Consider the following 18,726-nt stretch of genomic DNA (forward strand, 5'->3'; position numbering starts at 1 on the left):
ACGCGGATCACCTATTAGATTGATTATACACCGTACGATGTATTATTATAATCTTCATCCTACGGTAAGCCCAATAACAAGCCCATTTCACAAACTATCAGAGTAATTATCTGCCGTCCGATGCCTTAAAACTTAATCCGACGGTTGAAACATATAATTAAGGCCCATTAGAGGCCCATATAGGTTAAAAAGTCCACGTAGACCGAAGATTGATTTGTCTACGGGTATTTTAATTTTTTCTTTTCCCAGAGGAAAGGGAAGAGAGGAAACAAAAATTAGGGCAAAATTAGCGTATTGATGTGTTTCACTTTTCTTCTTCTTCTTCTTCATCGTGTTCGTGTTTGATTTGCGACTTTCTCCAAGGAAAATTTAGGGTTTTCGATGAAGGAACCTTTGCAGAAGAAGAAGGTGGTTGTTCGTCACTTGCCGCCTTCTCTTTCACAGTCCGATCTCTTATCTCAAATTGATCCTCGTTTCGCTGATCGTTACAATTGGGTTTCGTTTCGTCCTGGGAAGTCCAGGTTAGGGTTTTATTTTCTCGTTGGGTCTTGAATTTGGAATTTTGGTTTCTATGAATTTTAGGGTTACGAATTTTTGTAATTTAAGAAGATGATGGAAATTAAAGAAGATTGTATTTGATTATGTTGGAAATTGAAGATTATTGTATAGATTTTTGTTACTTAGTTGATTGTAGAGAAATTATACTTAGTAGTATTGGGTTTTTTTTAGTGATGTGTGTGTGTGTTTGTGTTTTTGTGGTGTCTTCAGCTATAAAAATCAGAAGTATTCACGGGCCTATGTAAGTTTCAAGGCACCAGAAGATGTTTATGAGTTCGCTGCATTTTTCAACGGGCATGTGTTTGTTAATGAAAAGGGTATTTGACTTTTTAATCTGTCTTTGTCTGATGGTTGCATGTGGTTTTAGTAGTGTGTGTATTTGAAGATGTGATTTTTGTGGTTTCTTTTGGTTTAGGTGCTCAGTTTAAGGCTATAGTTGAATATGCACCTTCTCAGCGTGTTCCGAAACCGAGTGATAAGAAAGATCCTCGTGAAGGGTCTATTAGTAAAGATCCTGATTATCTTGAGTTTCTTAAGGTGATTGCACAACCTGTTGAGAATCTTCCTAGTGCTGAAATCCAGTTGGAAAGAAGAGAAGCTGAGCAGTCTGGTTCGTGTTTCGTATTTGCAATCATTTTGATGCTTCTTTTGTCTGAAGAGGTTGGTTATTCTCTAGTGAATTAATCGAAATTACTAACACAACAATTATTTTTCTTAGGTGCTTCAAAAGCGGCTCCCATTGTTACACCTCTTATGGAATTCATACGTCAAAAACGTGCCACTGTGATGGGACCCCAGGTACATTATGCTCACAGTTTTACGGGGTTTTCACTTATTCTACCTAGTTGAATATCAGAACTTTCCTGGGACGGATGTCTCTCTATTTTATTTATTTCAAAATGGAACTTCTATTGTTGATCTCTGGTTTCTGTTCAAGCAACAGGGTTTATCTGATATTCGAAGAGGAGGTAGAAGAACCAGAGTAGTCTCTGCAAACAAGCCGAGTCCAAGGCCCTCGAAACGTAACTCTGAAAAGAAAAAGGTTTGTCTCTCACTTTTTAGGAGTCAATAGTCAGTGTCGTCTGCCATTATACTCATCTGTTGCCATTATATTTTTCATTCTAGTATGTGGAAAAAGAAAGTTCAAAGAATGTGCCCCGGAAGACTACAGCAGACGTCAGCAGCTCTAAGCCAGATTATCGTCAGTCAAATTCAAGTGGAAAGGAACTACCAGGAAATGAAACTGGTAAAAAATCAACAGCTGTTGTTATTCCTAACTAGCTAATTACATATTTTTAAAAGGCCACGTTTAACTCTTTGTCTTTTTGCTACTCAATTGCAGCCGCTATCATTGATAGCTCTCCCCCTGGGATAGCATTGACTATGGATTCTGGGAAGAAAAAGATTTTGCTCCTGAGATCAAAAGACCGAGACAATCCTGATGTAAGCTTTTTTGTTCTTTATGAAAGTTGTGCAGGCTGTTTGATTGTAAACAGAATTATAAGCCATGTAAATTTCTTATTTGTTAATGGTATTTTTAGAACCCTCCACCACAACCGGAACAGCATATAGACACTAATCTTTCTAGAAACTCCACGGATTCAAGACAAAACCAGAAGAGTGATGTTGGTGGGAGGTTGATCAAGGGAATACTTCTGAGAAATGACTCTCGACCGAGCCAGTCTTCCACTTTTGTGCAGTCTGAGCAAAGAGTGGAACCCTCAGAAGCAGAAAACTACAAACGACCTTCTCGACCAGCCAACACTCGAGCAGGTTATAAAGGAATACAATTTAAGTGAAAATGTTTGCTTCCCAAGTTGGGCTGATAATTCAAAATAGATGGTCCATGTGCAGGGAAAGATTATCATACTTCTGGTACCATCAGTGAGAAGCAAGAGAGGCGTACAAGAAACAAGGATAGACCTGATCGTGTTATGTGGGCTCCTCGTCGTGATGGTAGTGAGGATCAACCACTATCTTCAGCAGGTTCTGTTTCTGTTGTTGACCAATAAATAATTAGTTTCATTTTCATGGTTGTGTTTCTCCTCCATGACATTTGATAGGTTCTTACAGGAAACAATGGAGAAGTGAAAGACAGGATGTTCTCTCAAAGATCGGGAGAAGTGGTGAACTCCTCTGGTGGTCACACTCTTGAGAATGGTTAGTTCATCTGAAGTTGGAGAATGCATAATGTGTCTTGTGTCATTATTATATGAATAAATAAAAGTGACGTTGGTTCTGCCAAAAACTTTTGACTCTATCCAGGTTCTGCCAGACATTCTAGTCGCCGTGTTGGAGGTCGCAATAGAAAAGAAGAGGTGGTGATTGGCGAGGGTAAAACCTCCCGGAGAGGAAGTGGTGGTGGTCCCAGTTCACATGAGGCAAGCCAAACCAAAGTCTTTTCTTACTACTTTTCCTCTGTCCTCTTTTAACCATGTATAGAAGATTCATTTTTACTGTGTTGCAGAAGCAAATGTGGATCCAAAAACCATCATCCGGTACTTGATATATTCTCTTAACATATGGTAAGCTTCAGTCGCACTACTACCCTCTCTTACTTGAAATTTGTCAACACAGTTTTATGATTGTTGTGACCTTTCAGGCTAAATATATGAGCCATTCCACTGGATTTTGTCCTTCAATGGGAATCTATAGATCTCAATCGAAATGGGGAAGTAACATTATCAACATCACTTGGGTTTTGGAGACTTTTGGTCCAACGTTGTAAGTCGTAGTATTGCACATAAAAGAGGCCGTTCTCAAAGTTAGGAATCAGCTCAAGATTTATGAGAAGTGAGATAAGAAAAACTCGTTTGCTACTGCCTTTTGAAGGCCCTAGCGGTTCACGGTACCTGCATCCCCCCTTTTGGCTTGTGCGGTGTCACAGACAAGTGAGTGAGAAGTGAGAACTTACTCTCGAGTCTGAGTAATGAAAATAAAGTCAAAAGTGTATAGGGAGCGGGAAGCACAGTGTGTCGGGTTTTATTTTGGGTTCCTGAGAGGCCTTAGAACTTGATTGCACGCTTTTAACCATATAAGAGTTTGATTACTTTGAAGTTAATTTCTTGCTAAGTAATATTTTCTTGTGGAAGTTAGTTTATTTTTTATATGATTAGTCTATTTGTACTTATTTTTGATTTCACCAACATAAAAGTTATGCTGAAAGTGATTTCACGTTTAGAAAGACCATATTCTTGCGATTAGGATTAAAGAGGGTTACATAAATTAATCAAATGGTCAAAAATTAGGAAATGAGAACTCACTTGTGGAAGAGAAGTCATAAGGATAAGAGACCAATATATATTTCCCCTTGGGGTCGAGTTTTTTGGGCCTGGCTTGTTAGTTGTTACAATCGAGTGTGATGCGTCCCATTTCGGCGGAGACTTTGAATGTGTATTATTGACCTTTGATTCCTTTGTCCATCATTTGTTTTGTGTTTGCTTAAAATTAATTTTTGGTCTTCCCCAGTCGACTATATACTCTCTTGGTCACTTGTAACGAAGTAACAAAATGAAATACATGTCACATGTGATATATTTATACACAGACTACAATGAAATCAAGTATGTTGACTAAGAAGAGAAGAAAATGAAGTTTGTTGACTAAAGAAAGGTCAAAATTTTTAGAAATTATCATCAAATCATAAAGATAGTAAAATAATGTTAACAGTATGAAGTGTGAACTCATATCTTCGAAGAGATTGAGACAGAGTTTAGAAAATCTCTTACAAATCTAGTTTCTACAACCTCAACTAACATTGTCCAAATCTGTCTCTATCCTCTGTTTTATTTTTTTCTTCCGGTGGTACAAAAATTCACAATGAACTGTATTTATCACAATTAATGACCGATTGCTTCTTCACCTACTCTCTCTCTCTCTCTCTCTCTCTTTGGAAGTAACCAAACAAGCCTATATGCTGCTGATCCCATCTAGGGGCCAAGCCTCTCTTCTTTAAAAACTTTTGACTTCCATTTTCTTGAGAATTCCCCTTTCTGGGTTCTTGATTTGGAAAGATGGGTAACAAGATAATCTCAATGATGAAGAAAGATAGCAAAGATGGAGGAGGAGGAGGATCTAAGAGCAAGAGAATGAATCGGTCTCAGAGGAAATTACTTGCTGATGAAGAGATGTTGCATCGTCGAGCTCTTTCCATGGCGATTCATCAAGCTCAGCTTTCTCAGAGATTTGATGGATCTATGTCTAGACGGGTCGGGTCTACTAGTACTAGGAAACGTACTCTCTCTGACCCGTTTTCTAATGGCAAGCAGGTTAAGTCACTACTGATTCTCAATCTTCTCCACACTTATAAAAGTTTCAATCTTGAAAAGTTCAAAAGGTTTCATTTTTATATGATTTAATGATCGTTTCGACTGAGTCTTTGCCTTTTTGCCGGTTTTAATGATTGTTTGGGAACTTTTTATATATTTTGGTTACTATAAAAGTGGAGGAAGAGAAGATTCTGTGTTAAGATTAGAAAAGAGATGTGAAAAAGTGTTGTAAGATTTCTGACTTTTTTGTTGGTAATGTTAACTTTATCATGAAATGAAAAGTTCTAAACTCTGATACTGATACTGACACTGGGTTGGGACCAGATGAGCTATAAAACTATGGAGTGTCTGTCTTTAGCCACACCCCATAACCTTACAACAGAAGTACTGATAAACTTTTAATTGTCTTTCAATTGCATTTTGTCTCTCCTCTTGTTTCTCTATAAATTTATGCTTGCTATGACTAGAAGAATGAGTGAGAAGAGAAGATCTTTTTCTTTGTTTAAAGAACTTAAGTTACATCACTTTGTTCGATAGTGAATCATCTTTGCTGATTGTTTGTTTCTGTCTCACCTTGTCATTGCTATAGAGATTGATGATGTTATTGTTATAAACTAGCTTTCAGATGTTAGAGCAATGAATCTATGTTCCTTTTTCAGGTACCTGATTTTTCAGAGAGCTTGATAGTGAAGAAATTTGTTCTGGTGCACGGTGAAGGATTTGGGGCATGGTGTTGGTACAAAATGGTTGCTTCATTGGAAGAGTCAGGACTGTCTCCTGTTACAGTTGACCTCACTGGGTGTGGATTTAATATGACTGACACAAATACTGTCTCTACCTTGGAGGAATATTCAAAACCGTTGATCGATCTCCTCGAAAATCTCCCCGAAGAAGAGAAGGTTAGAGCCTGCTCTCTTTGTTTATTCAGAACCATTTGATTGGAGGAATGAGGCAATGAGATACAAGTTTGTTGTTTAATGTAGGTTATTCTAGTGGGTCACAGTACTGGAGGTGCTTCCATTTCATATGCGTTAGAGAGGTTTCCAGAGAAAATCTCTAAAGCTATATTCGTATGTGCAACAATGGTTTCTGATGGCCAAAGACCTTTTGATGTTTTCTCTGAAGAGGTAATTAATTAACACTCTTTGAGTTCATATCTGTAATGTAGTCTTTGTTTCTGTTTCTTCTTGTTGTGCTAACATTTGTGCCAAACTGTCTACACTGCTGCAGCTTGGTTCCGCAGAGCGGTTCATGAAAGAGTCGCAGTTCTTGATTTATGGGAACGGTAAAGACAAGCCTCCTACGGGGTTCATGTTTGAGAAGCCACATATGAAAGGCTTGTATTTCAATCAATCACCCAACAAGGTACACTCCAACATGCTAATTCTTAACTCTGCATTTGCACTTGGTAATCACTTACTGTAACTTTTTTAAACGATATGGTTTATGGTTTTGCAGGATATAGCATTGGCGATGATCTCAATGAGACCTGTACCACTCGGACCAATGATGGAGAAAGTATCTCTAACCGCAGAAAGATATGGGAAAGGGAGAAGATTCTACGTCCAGACGCTAGATGACCGTGCACTTTCACCAGATGTTCAAGAGAAGTTAGTGAGAGAGAACAGCCCTGAAGGAGTCTTCAAGATCAAAGGAAGTGATCATTGCCCTTTCTTCTCAAAGCCTCAATCTCTCCACAAAATCCTTCTGGAGATTGCACAGATTCCTTAACAAAGCTCTGAGATTATTATACTTTTGAAAACGAGAATACACTTTCCATTTAATCCTCAAAACATCTTTTGTATGCAATTCTAGAATCAATGATACAAGATCGTATTTATACCATTTGAAGATAAAAGTGATTGAATACACAAATGGCCCTGTATTATATAGATACATATACAGGAAGAAGAAGAAGAAACAACAAGAAGAGGAATCGAAGAGAAGAGAGAAAAGGATCTGTCTATATATAACAACAACACTCTTATTATTCCAAGTCTAGAATGCCGAAATTTGAGAGAAGGATCTTAACTTGATCAACAAGGTCTGATCCTGTTGCATACTCTGTGAGCATACCAACTGCGAAACCAAACATAGCCCACCTACAAACAAAACACACAGAGTTATCTCTTGTCTAGGCAGTACCAACTGACAAGTGTGAAACTTTAGGCTATATATGTCTGAATTTGAAGAAACATCAATGACTAGTAACTTGTTTATTCAATACCAGAGCTACCTCAAATGCAATTCAAACAAATCTCTCTATATCTATTAACTTTTTGAGTTATTAGCATCCATCAATCAAATACAAGAATTGAGATCATAGCTTAAGTACCTTCCATTGGAGATCTCATTTTTGGGTTGGAAACCAAAAAAGGGACCTTGACCAGCAGCTTCAAGCTTTTTCTGTTTAAAGTACTCTTGAAGCTCTTTAGCCTTTTGTCTCTGAAACTCCACTGTAGTTACACTCTTCCCATCAACAGCTACAGCTTTCTGCGGCGGCGGAGAAGGAGGAGGAGAGGAAGATGGCTGTGATGGAGGAACAGGTTTTTGAGGCTCCCGGAGAGTAGGAGGAGCCGATGGTCTTCTTAAAGGACCTTCTGTCTGAGAGCATCTGATGATGAAGACACATGGCTTAGTCGTTGTTGAGAATCTAAAAGACGACGAAGCTGTCGAAGAAGAAGATGAAGATGATGGATTTAGAATCCTGATACATTGAATCGGTGAAGCTACTGACATTTTTTTGTTAGTTGAATTGTCTGATTTTCGAAGCTTTGGTTCTGTCTTTTGGTAATGTCTTTGTGGATGTGATATGGCCAAGTCTCATGGTTATGTGCAAATGGTACTTTCGTAATCATCCCACGCGCGTTGAAAGCGCGTGTAATAGTTTTAACTGTTGTTTGACTTGAAAGCTAAAACCAAGTAATGATGATTGGGTAGATTTTTTTTTAAGAGCTGAAACTTTGGTTAACCAAACCGGAAAGAGCCGGTTTATTTGGTTGTCGGTTAACCAAAGTATTTGTAAAGTGTTGTTGAAAAGAAATTCGGTTTGGTTCTTGGGTAAATTCGATTTGTTTTTTGTTTTTTTCTTTAAAATTTGATTAAAATTGGCTATTTTGTATAAACCGGTCTTATTTTTGTATTAACCGATGTAAATTAGAGTATTGGTGATAACTGATCTAATTTTGGAATAAACCGGTCTCATTTTAGTATAGTCCAGTTATTAAGAAAAACAATTACATGGGAACTGGACTGAAATTCTTAAGTAACCAAACACAAATTGTAATAATGCCGATTGTTGTTACCAAAATAACCGAAACCGAACCAAAAACAAAATCTCGGTTCAGTTCAAAATTCCAGCATTTTTTTAATTGGATTTTCTTTTCCAAAAGTTGTGGTGTGGATTTTATCATTACAGGACAGAGTAGCATAGAGATGTAATACAAAGAATAATCTAAAATACAGCACAAAATTGACAAATCAAGTGGCTACAAAAGTACACATCCAAAAGTTCCTCTTCTTCTTATCCAATCTTTTGCAAATCCTTCTCCCTCTCTCTTTCTATATATAATAACAAAGGTGCACATGATAAGAGAGCAGCTACATCAACTATATGAAAAGCCCTTTGTCTGCAAACAATTTTTAACTTCCAATGGGTCACATGATTGTGCACATACAGCTTTTTCCACTTCCATGATGAAACTCATCTTCTGATTCATCAACTTCACTGCAAAATTTCAATCAGAGCACACTGTTTTCAACATTTGTTCCCCAAAATGGTAAATGAAAGACGAAATGTGAATGATTACACAACTTCTTAAGAACAAAAAGCCATTGTGTCAAGAGAATAATTATCACTAGTCTACTAAAGGGAGTTATGACTTATGAGTAGTATCTATTCAAGAATGACCTAAAGACTTTTTGGATCTATTACACTGTTGCTTATTCATGATCTTGAGAGTTACTACTATAAAATCTCGGACTATAAGCTTAAGTTTACATGGAAGAATCCGGTAAGATCATGATAAAAGATGTGCCCTAAACCATTTTAAGCAGACAGAGAGGGAATAAGTCAGTTCTTTCCTATGAAAACAGGTTATTCCCTACTCTAACATAGACCAGAACTTACATCTAGTGGCTACACATATAAAGAATAATCAAACAGAATCTAACTTCATAAGAGAAAGCATCCATACCTAGGCTCAAATTCTCTGACCTCAGCAATCTCAATACCACATGTATCAGGCCACTGCACTTTCCTTCTATCTATATGATCCACCACACCATCTCTACTCACATCATCATCACCAATCACAACATCACTAAACGATCTTTTCTTCAAGCTGCTTTTAAGTGCAAACCTATTAGTGACTTCACAGTTATTATAGTCCTCCACACTCGGTGCCTCATCTTTCTTCCCCTCGCTTTCCAGTCTTTCGGATTTTCGACCAAAACATATGAGAGAAGTGCAAGCAGAAGAGAGCCAATTCTTAGACGAATCTAACCGAAACCCGGTATCAGAATCTTCAAGAACTAAATGATAATGGTTCCATTGTGATGAAACTTTGATTGGTTTTTGTTCAGTCTTTTGACCTAATAGAAGAAGAGCTAAACCATTGCTATAACCAGAAGCTGATGAAGAGAAGAATCCTCCTCCTTCTGCTGCAAATAACATTTCCAATATTGTCTCATTTGCACATTCCAACAACAGTCTTTTTGTACACAAACTCCAAATCCCTATACCAAAGTTCATAAATCAAAAATCATTAGGATGACAAAGAAGGCATTTTTACAGAAAACAGGATTAATGCTTTGGGATCTAAAACACTTCCTAGTGTGATTCATCTTCAGATTTAGAAAGAAATAATATTTTTTTGAGACTGTGGGTAATTAAATGGGGAAGAAACGAGGATGGTGAAGTATTTACCGGATGGATCTGAGAGACGTACCGGAGAGAATGCCGGCGGCAGAGCAGAGAGTAACGGCGAGAGAGAGAGAGAGAGAGATTGGTGGGCTTTTGTTGGGTTGGTTAGCTTTGTGATGGAAAAAGCAAAGCTCATTAGTTAACTTTATTTGTCTTTGAGTTCCATTTTCAGGTTATAATAATGTTTTTACAGTTTTTAATCAATTATTCCTAAAACTTATATGATTTACTATGTGTTTTATAAATTAATCTTTGGCACAAATATGAGCTTATCCCCTCTCTAATGATTCGAAAGACCAGATCAGTTTTTTTACTTTTTATAGAGGCAAGGCATAGATGATTTGAGACCACAATTCTCAACTCTACATTATGGGATCAAACTAGAAAAAAAATCCTTGGTTAATTGGAGCAAAGTGGTGTAGTTTGGCCAAAGGATGCCCCAGTGTGCTCTTTTTTTTGGTTTTTTAGTTACCCGTGCATAATTGACTATCAAAAAGAGCTCGAATGCGTAATTGGTGATAAATTCAAACTTATGTTATACGGTGAACCGGATGTATGCAGAGATGATCTTTTTTTTTGTCTGTCTATTTTTTTCGCTGTTTGAATGACGGTAGGTAGGTCCCTTCTCCAGGAGTAGCATGATCCAGATTGGGGAGAAACATTACAAAGACTAATCACAAGCACGGGTAATCAACAACATGACAATCTTCTTCACATCTGCTTTCAAACGACAATATATCTCATATGGATTGGAATGAGAGAAATGCTAGAATTGACCGGTACAGATTCTCATAAGTTACTCAACATACTAACAGATTGATAAACTAATCTGTAATCGATGTCTTATCTCGATTGCACTCTTGTGTCTTCGTAAGCCACTCCAGAAAAGGTTTGAAGCATCATCCCTCTCTATGGGAAACATCTAAATCACAACATTTGATTCTTTGTATTTGTTTTGATTTATAACCAGTAGTTTTAAAGGCTTCAAGCCAAAGAACCCAGCCAAATGGAATGAGAAAGATCGCCCAGGTGGTTGTGTTAGGAACACCCATCTTAACTGTAAGACGGACGAGTTTTTGAAGCTTTCCATGCTGAAACTTCCTAGAAGCGGTTCAGCAATTTCAATCAAGGGAATGTGGTTCGACCCTTGTCGAGACTACTGCTTGAAGAACTGCAAATGTCAAGCTTTTGCATTACCAGTAGGTCCGGCAACTTTGAGAAAGTGAAGTTTGTAGTGTGTTCAAAATTGTCTTCGGTAACATTCTTTCCAAAGCTGTTGTGGGACAATTTATGTATCTCAATGCACCACTTCTTGTGATGAATGTCCGTATTCACCTTCTACAATATCCACGTTTATTTGAAATTGATGTTGTCTTCATCACAATCCCCCAAATAATTGAAGAGATTATGAGTTAGATTGATGAGATTAAATAGACCTTTATAAATCTCCAAGCTCTCATTTTGTATAAAACTAGGACAACATCCGCGCTACGTTTCATGTATTTTTTTGTTTCTTTTAAATTTAATATCATATTTTGATAAATTTTATTTATAAATTTTCAATCATTCACTCATGCAACCACCAACTTTGTTAGTGTCAAAATACTTTTCAGAGTGTAAAAGTTTTTCAACAATATATCACACTCGCACAATCCCGAAACAAATTTGTCCTAAACCAATATTATAAATGGTAATATTTGGATTATATAAGACTCAAGAATTTGATGATGTACTTATTATATACTCATATTTTGAGTTAAGACTTCAAAAAATTAGCAAAAAAAACTCAAACAAATTTAAAAAAAAAAACCAAAAAACTAATTAAAAATAAGTAATATATAATAATAAAGTAAAATTAGCATTAGAAAAACTAAATATAGATAGTAATAAATATACCTTTAATATTAGAAAATAAATATATCATTAATATTTATAATATAAGATATACATTTTACATTAATTATGACTGCACAAGTACCAGATGCTCGAGTAGTGATGGGTCATTCATATAGAGAAAGTTGGCTAACTTCATATATATGATTATTTTTTTGGCTCCCTGATCAATGAATTAAATGTTTTTAAAAACAAAAATACAAAAACAGTTCTCTGTGGAATGAAGTCAGTGTACAGGGAATGCAAATGGCCTCACCTCAAGATTGACTGTGACTGATAAGGGTTTGTTGCAGCAGTTCAGGTGGAACCAAGCAGCTCAGGATTGGGATCGGTTATGGTCAATGCCAGAGGAGGTATGTGATGAATTACTCTGAGTGTGGAAGCAACGCGTATTGCAATCCGATTACAAATCTCATATGCAACTACTTTAAAGGCTTCAAGCCAAAGAACCCAGCCAAATGGAATGAGAAAGATCGTCGGGGTGGTTGTGTTAGGGACACCCGTCTTAACTGATAAGACAAGTTTCTGAAGCTTTCCATGTTGAAGCTTCCTAGAAGCAGTTCAACAATTTCAATCAAGGGAATGTGGTTCGACCCTTGCCGAGGCTACTGCTTGAAGAACTGCAAATGTCAAGCTTTTGCAGTTACCAGTAGGTCCGACAACTTTGAGAAAGTGAAGTTTGTAGTGTGTTCAAAATTGTCTTCGGTAAGATTCTTTCCAAAACTGTTGTGGGACAATTTATGTATCTCAATGCACCACTTCTTGTGAAGAAGGTCCACATTCATCTTCTACAATATCCACGTCTATTTGAAATTGATGTTGTGTTCATCACAATCCCCCATATAATTGAGGAGATTATGAGTTGGATTGATGAGATTAAACAGACTTTTATAAATCTTCAAGCTCTCATTTTGTACATAACTAGGACAACATCCGCGTTACGTTTCATGTATTTTTTTGTTTCTTTTAAATTTAATATCATATTTTGATAAATTTTATTTATAAATTTTCAATCATTCACTCATGCAATCACCAACTTTTTAGTATCAAAATACTTTTGAGAGTATAAACGTTTTTCAACTTTTTCAACAATGTATCACACTCGCACAATCCCGAAACAAATTTTGTCCTAAACCAATATTATAAATGGTAATATCCTACTATATTATTTGGGAAGTACATTTTAAATATAACCTTAATTTTTGTAAGTAATTACATAGGTATGCCATTAAAAATAAAATTTTAAAGAGTAAATTAATTTATCTCTTTAAGGATTAAAAAGTCAAATACTAATTTAATTAATTTAATTTAATTAAAAAACGAAATATATTATTAATTTTCAAAAATAATAACCAATCAAAATCAACATATAAGATTTGATATCTAAATTTTAATTAATTTAAATTAATTAGAAAAACGAAATACATTATTAATTTCCAAAAAAGTAACCTATTAAAATCAACAAATTAGATTTGATATCTAAATTATCATATTAATTTTTTATTAATTATTATAGTTCACTTCTCATCTTTATATGATTCTATTTTTGCGAAAAATAATATCATCATTATAAAAAAATAATTAGAGTTTTTTCGCATATGCCATAATTTGAATTTTTGAAAACGAATATAAACTGTTCAATACATGAAAATATATTATAACGGGTGAAAAATAGATTTAAGAAAACTTTCTACTGAGTAACGGGTCATAATTTGAAATATTTATATTCAATTTCATACATATTATATTGAAAATTTATAATCTATATACTATAATAATTAATAACATATTAGATTTTTTTATGTGTATAATATGATTCAATTTTTAATACAAGCTGGAAAATCCTATAATTGACGGGTTTAGATCGATATTAATACAAGATGGTATACTACAGATGAAACTCTTAAATTAACAATCAAACTACAAGTGTATAATCTTAAACACTAAACAATATAGATAATATCAACAAAACATATACAACTCACATTTTACTTTTAATATTTTATATACAAAATCAATTAAATCTTAAATTAAATCTTAATCACATAAAAATTAGCACAAAAAAAAATATTCAACAATTAAATTTTTATCAAATCTCTGTGTTATATAAGTTTTGATACTATATTCGAATAAAGTGTAATATAACTTTTCAGTTTTTATTCTTTAACTAATTTAAGCTAACTAATATATTTGCTAATCTTATACCTATCAAAACCGACTATCGTTTCTTATCTCTATAGTATTTTTGCAAGACTTTTTTGGTGGATTTGGGTAAAATTGCATTCGGGTCATATGGTACATTCCCCTATTAAATAAAAATGGTATACTCCTATGTTATTAGCTAAAATGTTTAGATTATAATTCAGAGTCATATCATTAATAAAATTAATATTAATAAAATAAATGGCTTTTTGGCAAGACGGATTTGGAGTGACGGGTTTTTGAATCAACATTAATAAAAAAGTAAAATATAATTAATACACCGTTTCAATATGGGTTAAATCTTTAATTTATTATTTTTTAAGACCACTAATATTAAACATATCAAATCATCTTAATTTAGAAAAAATTATATAAAACCAAAAATGTTATGTGGTATGTATAATGTTACTATATATAAAATATAAATGTATTAGAGAATGATATAATTTGCAAAACTTTTATCTATAAAAAAATAATTCTTAAATTTTAAAAATTACTACTTTAAAAAGAAAATCACAGGACGGGTAAAGAAATTATAGAACGGGTTTTATTTTGGAATTGAGTTATATGGTGGATGTATTTGAATCAATATTTATAAAATTTTAAAATATTATTAATATACTGTTTTAATAGGGGTTACAACTTCAGTTTTTTAACAATTGTCTCATAGATTCGTGGTATAGTCTTACTTAATAACAATTATAAACTGTAAAATATAAATATTTTATAAAAATAAAATTTGCAAATTTTAATATATATTACTTTTAAAAAATAAATCGTCCCGCGATATACTGCGGGTTAAAATCTAGTTTGGATTATATAAGACTCAAGTATATTTGAAGATGGACCTCATCTTAGGTATTTTTCACACTTAGAAAACTATTAGCTAACTCATTGTACTTATTATATACTCATATTTTGAGTTAAGACTTCAAAAAATTAGCAAAGAAAACTCAAACAAATTTTTTTAAAAAAAACCAAAAAATTAATTGAAATAAGGAGTATATAATAATAAAGTAAAATTAGCATTGGAAAAATTAAATATAGATAATAATAAATATACCATTAATATTAGAATATTAATGATACTTATAATATAAGATATAAAATTTACATTAATTATGAATGCGAGTAGTAGATATTCATATAGAGAAAGTTGACCAACTTTAGTAAATATGTCATATATATGATTATTTTTCGGCTCCTTGATTAATGAATTAAATATTTTTAAAAACAATAATATAAAAACAATTTTGGGACTGCAGATAATAAGTTTAAATACAATAAATTTTGTAACTAAAATGTTATAGTCATTTACTAATTTTATTTAATTATATTATATACTCATTTACTTAATAATCATCTCATGCACATGGTGCAGATAGATGACATAGTTTCGTTCGTAGATGACTAGAGTACTAAAGTGATAAGTATACATGAATTCTATCAAACATGTATATTTCATTTCAAAATTTTGGATTTTTGAACCAATTTTAATTTTTACATATCATCCTAAACTTTCTTTACGATTTTGGCTCGCATTATATACGATCTCACGACTAAAATTATCTTTTAATATTTACAAATTTATCTTTTAAAAAACTGTATATTGGAAATATGAAAATTGAGAAATAAAAAACTTAAAATAGTAACAATTAACGATTTTGCTTTAAACATACACTCTCTTGTCACTCCACGAGCCCTACGCTTCCCAACCGCCTGCCTTTTTCAGATTACCTCCGGTTTCTACCACTCTCGCCGTCGCCGTCACCGGTACTCCGATCACCTCCGCACGATTCATTTCCTATTTGCATTTTTCACCTCTCTAGGTAATAACTCCACGCCGTCTCATCAATTTGCTTCCTCTCCTCAGATTTGATTTCAATCAGTGAATTGCTCTGTCGAAATTATTGATCTACGATCTTAGATCTTACGGAAATTTCGTTCCGATTTCAATCTCCGGTGACTGATCCGATCTGATCGAATCGTGTTACATTCAAATTTACTGTTGCTTAGCGATCGCGATCGAATTCATATGTTTTTCGATTCTGTGATATCTTCATGACTCTTGATTCGTGACTCGATTCTTTAGCGGAAAGTGAGTCTTCTCGAGAATGGGAGATTGAAGAAGTAAGAGATTCACTGATTGAGGAAGAGAGAAAGTTAGTTCAGAAAAATGGCTCCAGTGAGTAAAGCTGATAAGAAGGCAGCCGTAGATGCTGCTGCGTGGATGTTCAATGTCGTCACTTCTGTTGGTATCATCATTGTTAATAAAGCTTTAATGGCGACTTATGGTTATAGCTTTGGTAAAGATTTCTCTTTTGCTCTTACTTAAGACGTTTTCTTTGAAACCTGTAGCTATTCTTCTAATTTGTTTACTTATCATGTTGCAGCTACAACGTTAACTGGTTTACATTTCGCTACAACGACTCTGATGACGCTTGTTTTAAGATGTCTTGGTTACATTCAGCCTTCTCATCTTCCGTTTACGGAGCTTTTGAGATTTATTCTGTTTGCTAATTTCTCCATTGTTGGAATGAATGTCAGTCTTATGTGGAACTCTGTTGGTTTTTATCAGGTATTAGACATCATCTAGCTCTGTAATTGTGAAAAGAAATGTATTGCTGATTTTATGATTGTCCTGTTTTTGCTTGTCAGATTGCTAAGCTCAGCATGATTCCTGTATCTTGTTTGTTGGAAATGGTTTTCGATAAGATTCGTTATTCCAGAGATACAAAGCTTAGCATAGGACTGGTTCTTGTGGGTGTTGGTGTTTGCACTGTTACTGATGTTAGTGTAAACACTAAAGGATTTGTAGCCGCTTTCGTTGCTGTGTGGAGTACTGCTCTGCAACAATACGTAAGTGTTCTGTGCTCTTACGGAGTAACATATCGTTTCTTTGTTTAAGATAATACTAATATTGGTGTGGTTTTTACATGATGCAGTATGTACATTACCTTCAGCGCAAGTACTCGCTTAACTCATTCAACCTATTGGGACATACCGCTCCAGCCCAAGCCGCAACATTACTGGTAGTTGGCCCGTTTCTTGATTATTGGCTGACAGAAAAAAGAGTAGACATGTACGATTACAACTTGGTTTCAGTGGTAAGTACGAAAAACCTCAATAAGTTCTTAGTCTCATTGGAATTAGATTTAACTTGACTCTCCTCACAAAAGCAAAATCGCATCATTATGTCAATAGAAGTAAAATGTTACTACCTTATGAATTTTGTGGTAGTCTGATTATGATAGCCTTTTTGTGTTTTTGCTGTTTGGTACCAACTTTGTTTAGAGTCAGCATGCAGAGCCAAGCAGATACTATAGGAATCTAGCTTATTTCAATGCCTGTTTCTTAGTTAACTTACAAACCATTTCTCTGTGCTTAAGGCCAAACCGTGCTGTACATACATGGTAGAAACTTATTCGAACCTAATGTCCCTGAATTCTGCAGCTGTTTATAACCCTGTCGTGCACAATAGCGATTGGAACCAACCTAAGCCAGTTCATCTGCATCGGAAGATTCACAGCTGTATCGTTCCAAGTGCTGGGACACATGAAGACGATCCTGGTGCTGATAATGGGCTTCTTCTTCTTTGGTAGAGAAGGTCTTAACTTGCACGTGGTTGTTGGAATGATAATTGCAGTACTGGGTATGATCTGGTACGGTAATGCCTCTTCGAAGCCAGGAGGCAAAGAGCGACGAAACTATTCTCTTCCAACTACCCGTCAACAGAAACTCGGAGCTGCTTCGGATTCTGACGACAACGAAGACAAAGCCTAGTAGTAAGTAGTATATTATCAGGAACATCACATAGTTACGTCTCTGTTTTGAGTTGTTTTTTTATTAGCTTAATTTATGATTCTCGTGCTAAATTTTGGTTTGGTACGAAAGAAAGCGAATTTTTTCATACAGACGTTTGAGATTTTTGTAATGCATTTTTGCGAAATCAAGTTACATCAACGCACAGCTTTCAATATTGAAATAAGAAATTTATAAATTTGTTTGATTATTCTGGGGTGTTTATTGCCGATAACCATACATGCTGCACAGGCTCTGATGTGTGCAGCCACTCGGAAAAACTGGTGGGCAATGGAGAATACTTTGATCTGGTTTGATCCCTAGCTATCTAACTCATCTATTCACTGCCTTATGGAGAGTAAAGGCTTGTCCCAAGTTCAAGAACTTTTATAGTGGTATGACTAAAAGTCTTTCTATCTCAGTTAATCTTTGCTTATAGGAACCTATCAAGGGATTCACCATCTGCAAGATGGCACTCACGCAAGGAGACTGTTAATTACTTACTCTTTACATGCCCTTTATGCAAGATTAACTTGATCACTATCACCTATCCCAATTCCTCCTAGAGGTGAACTGGCGTTCCCTATTTGCAAACTTCTATCAGCTGTGATACTTCTCCCTGAAGGACTCTCCACCAGAGAAGCAGATACACAACTTATATCCATGGATCTTATGGAGGCTCTGTGAATCAAAGAACACTTCCATAATAGAAGGTCACGACTATTCAGCTAAGGAAACAGCAGAGAAGGCATTAGAGTGGCGCTCACCGCTCACCTCGAACAGTAGATGAATGCAGAAGTAGAAGCATTATGTTTGGGCAGTTCTTCGTATCGTTTCTGATCCAATGCTCAAAATGTCTTACAAGCCGCAAGCTTGGCACTCTCCAACCAAACTATTAAGACATTGCAGTCTGAAGTGAGAAATTTGAAATAATAACAGCCTCGATCAAGTAATGCCGTAGCTGAGTGAGTACCAAATTTTTCTCTCTTTATGCTCTTTGTTGCAAGGTTACACACTTTAGTACAAAAATAGTTGCATCCATTTCTCGAGGTTGATAGAACTATTCATGAGCTCCCAATT

At 35.0% G+C, this 18,726-nt stretch overlaps 6 protein-coding genes and 2 long non-coding RNA genes across 13 annotated transcripts; 6 read left to right on the forward strand and 2 right to left on the reverse strand.

The window, feature by feature from the left end:
* The first annotated feature begins 228 nt into the window (after window positions 1-228).
* On the forward strand, window positions 229-3,836 carry UPF3 (Smg-4/UPF3 family protein). Of its 2 annotated transcripts, none has more exons than NM_103120.4 (13): window positions 229-521; window positions 769-875; window positions 974-1,168; window positions 1,277-1,356; window positions 1,502-1,600; window positions 1,684-1,804; window positions 1,901-2,001; window positions 2,100-2,331; window positions 2,413-2,544; window positions 2,632-2,718; window positions 2,824-2,939; window positions 3,026-3,083; window positions 3,161-3,836. In NM_103120.4, exons 1-12 carry the CDS (start codon window positions 382-384, stop codon window positions 3,062-3,064), a joined length of 1,449 nt encoding a protein of 482 aa, NP_174660.2. In that variant the 5' UTR covers window positions 229-381; the 3' UTR covers window positions 3,065-3,083; window positions 3,161-3,836. The 2 variants fall into 2 exon arrangements, with proteins under 2 accessions (NP_174660.2, NP_001117406.1); NM_001123934.1 differs by having other exon boundaries at window positions 256-527; window positions 3,161-3,686.
* Window positions 3,837-4,219: 383 nt separating this feature from the next.
* Window positions 4,220-6,694, forward strand: MES14 (methyl esterase 14). Its single transcript, NM_103121.4, has 5 exons — window positions 4,220-4,826; window positions 5,486-5,725; window positions 5,810-5,953; window positions 6,057-6,191; window positions 6,285-6,694. Exons 1-5 carry the CDS (start codon window positions 4,572-4,574, stop codon window positions 6,555-6,557), a joined length of 1,047 nt encoding a protein of 348 aa, NP_174661.1. The 5' UTR covers window positions 4,220-4,571; the 3' UTR covers window positions 6,558-6,694.
* OHP2 (one-helix protein 2) lies at window positions 6,573-7,629 on the reverse strand. The gene is made up of 2 exons (NM_103122.4): window positions 7,162-7,629; window positions 6,573-6,928 (listed from the first exon to the last, which is right to left on the reverse strand). The coding sequence occupies exons 1-2, from the start codon at window positions 7,563-7,565 to the stop codon at window positions 6,814-6,816; spliced, it is 519 nt and encodes a 172-aa protein (NP_564432.3). The 5' UTR covers window positions 7,566-7,629; the 3' UTR covers window positions 6,573-6,813.
* On the forward strand, window positions 6,861-7,194 carry AT1G06717. Its single transcript, NR_139137.1, has one exon. It is a non-coding gene; the product is annotated as an other RNA (long non-coding RNA).
* A 487-nt stretch (window positions 7,630-8,116) lies between the features above and the next one.
* On the reverse strand, window positions 8,117-9,976 carry AT1G34010 (uncharacterized protein). 3 transcript variants are annotated; one of them, NM_001333077.1, is made up of 3 exons: window positions 9,776-9,976; window positions 9,023-9,563; window positions 8,117-8,553 (listed from the first exon to the last, which is right to left on the reverse strand). In NM_001333077.1, the coding sequence occupies exons 2-3, from the start codon at window positions 9,499-9,501 to the stop codon at window positions 8,484-8,486; spliced, it is 549 nt and encodes a 182-aa protein (NP_001323388.1). In that variant the 5' UTR covers window positions 9,502-9,563; window positions 9,776-9,976; the 3' UTR covers window positions 8,117-8,483. The 3 variants fall into 3 exon arrangements, with proteins under 3 accessions (NP_001323388.1, NP_001323387.1, NP_174663.2); NM_001333076.1 differs by having other exon boundaries at window positions 9,754-9,976; NM_103123.5 differs by having other exon boundaries at window positions 8,156-8,553; window positions 9,754-9,872.
* Window positions 9,977-10,015: 39 nt separating this feature from the next.
* AT1G06723 lies at window positions 10,016-10,426 on the forward strand. The gene has a single exon (NR_139138.1). It is a non-coding gene; the product is annotated as an other RNA (long non-coding RNA).
* A 68-nt stretch (window positions 10,427-10,494) lies between these two features.
* On the forward strand, window positions 10,495-12,156 carry AT1G34015 (S-locus glycoprotein family protein; the record flags this gene model as incomplete). The annotated part of the gene is made up of 3 exons (NM_001333078.1): window positions 10,495-10,529; window positions 10,721-10,972; window positions 11,937-12,156. The coding sequence occupies 3 exons, from the start codon at window positions 10,495-10,497 to the stop codon at window positions 12,154-12,156; spliced, it is 507 nt and encodes a 168-aa protein (NP_001323389.1).
* Window positions 12,157-15,472: 3,316 nt separating this feature from the next.
* Window positions 15,473-18,677, forward strand: AT1G34020 (Nucleotide-sugar transporter family protein). Of its 3 annotated transcripts, NM_001333079.1 has the most exons (7): window positions 15,473-15,674; window positions 15,938-16,151; window positions 16,239-16,423; window positions 16,504-16,704; window positions 16,791-16,952; window positions 17,299-17,630; window positions 17,899-18,677. In NM_001333079.1, the coding sequence occupies exons 2-6, from the start codon at window positions 16,022-16,024 to the stop codon at window positions 17,626-17,628; spliced, it is 1,008 nt and encodes a 335-aa protein (NP_001321552.1). In that variant the 5' UTR covers window positions 15,473-15,674; window positions 15,938-16,021; the 3' UTR covers window positions 17,629-17,630; window positions 17,899-18,677. The 3 variants fall into 3 exon arrangements, with proteins under 3 accessions (NP_001321552.1, NP_564433.1, NP_001321551.1); NM_103124.4 differs by lacking the exon at window positions 17,899-18,677 and having other exon boundaries at window positions 15,494-15,674; window positions 17,299-17,841; NM_001333080.1 differs by lacking the exon at window positions 17,899-18,677 and having other exon boundaries at window positions 15,494-16,151; window positions 17,299-17,881.
* The last annotated feature ends 49 nt before the right edge of the window (window positions 18,678-18,726 follow it).

The sequence above is a fragment of the Arabidopsis thaliana genome, assembly GCF_000001735.4.
Source record: "Arabidopsis thaliana chromosome 1 sequence".
Classification (NCBI taxonomy): Eukaryota; Viridiplantae; Streptophyta; class Magnoliopsida; order Brassicales; family Brassicaceae; genus Arabidopsis; species Arabidopsis thaliana.

What these genes read in the sequence shown, in the direction of transcription:
- OHP2 (NM_103122.4), bottom strand. Translation starts at nt 7,565, where the DNA reads ATGTCAGTAGCTTCACCGATTCAATGTATCAGGATTCTAAATCCATCA. An exon ending in AATGAGATCTCCAATGGAAG is followed by an intron (nt 6,929 to 7,161) that starts GTACTTAAGCTA and finishes TTTTGTTTGTAG; the next exon opens with GTGGGCTATGTTTGGTTTCG.
- AT1G34020 (NM_001333079.1), top strand. Translation starts at nt 16,022, where the DNA reads ATGGCTCCAGTGAGTAAAGCTGATAAGAAGGCAGCCGTAGATGCTGCT. An exon ending in ACTCTGTTGGTTTTTATCAG is followed by an intron (nt 16,424 to 16,503) that starts GTATTAGACATC and finishes TTTGCTTGTCAG; the next exon opens with ATTGCTAAGCTCAGCATGAT. An exon ending in GTACTGCTCTGCAACAATAC is followed by an intron (nt 16,705 to 16,790) that starts GTAAGTGTTCTG and finishes TACATGATGCAG; the next exon opens with TATGTACATTACCTTCAGCG.
- UPF3 (NM_001123934.1), top strand. Translation starts at nt 382, where the DNA reads ATGAAGGAACCTTTGCAGAAGAAGAAGGTGGTTGTTCGTCACTTGCCG. An exon ending in GTAACTCTGAAAAGAAAAAG is followed by an intron (nt 1,601 to 1,683) that starts GTTTGTCTCTCA and finishes TTTTCATTCTAG; the next exon opens with TATGTGGAAAAAGAAAGTTC. An exon ending in TGGTCACACTCTTGAGAATG is followed by an intron (nt 2,719 to 2,823) that starts GTTAGTTCATCT and finishes GACTCTATCCAG; the next exon opens with GTTCTGCCAGACATTCTAGT.
- MES14 (NM_103121.4), top strand. Translation starts at nt 4,572, where the DNA reads ATGGGTAACAAGATAATCTCAATGATGAAGAAAGATAGCAAAGATGGA. An exon ending in CGTTTTCTAATGGCAAGCAG is followed by an intron (nt 4,827 to 5,485) that starts GTTAAGTCACTA and finishes TTCCTTTTTCAG; the next exon opens with GTACCTGATTTTTCAGAGAG. An exon ending in ATCTCCCCGAAGAAGAGAAG is followed by an intron (nt 5,726 to 5,809) that starts GTTAGAGCCTGC and finishes TGTTTAATGTAG; the next exon opens with GTTATTCTAGTGGGTCACAG.
- AT1G34010 (NM_001333076.1), bottom strand. Translation starts at nt 9,886, where the DNA reads ATGAGCTTTGCTTTTTCCATCACAAAGCTAACCAACCCAACAAAAGCC. An exon ending in ACGTCTCTCAGATCCATCCG is followed by an intron (nt 9,564 to 9,753) that starts GTAAATACTTCA and finishes ACTTTGGTATAG; the next exon opens with GGATTTGGAGTTTGTGTACA. An exon ending in GTCAGAGAATTTGAGCCTAG is followed by an intron (nt 8,554 to 9,022) that starts GTATGGATGCTT and finishes GAAATTTTGCAG; the next exon opens with TGAAGTTGATGAATCAGAAG.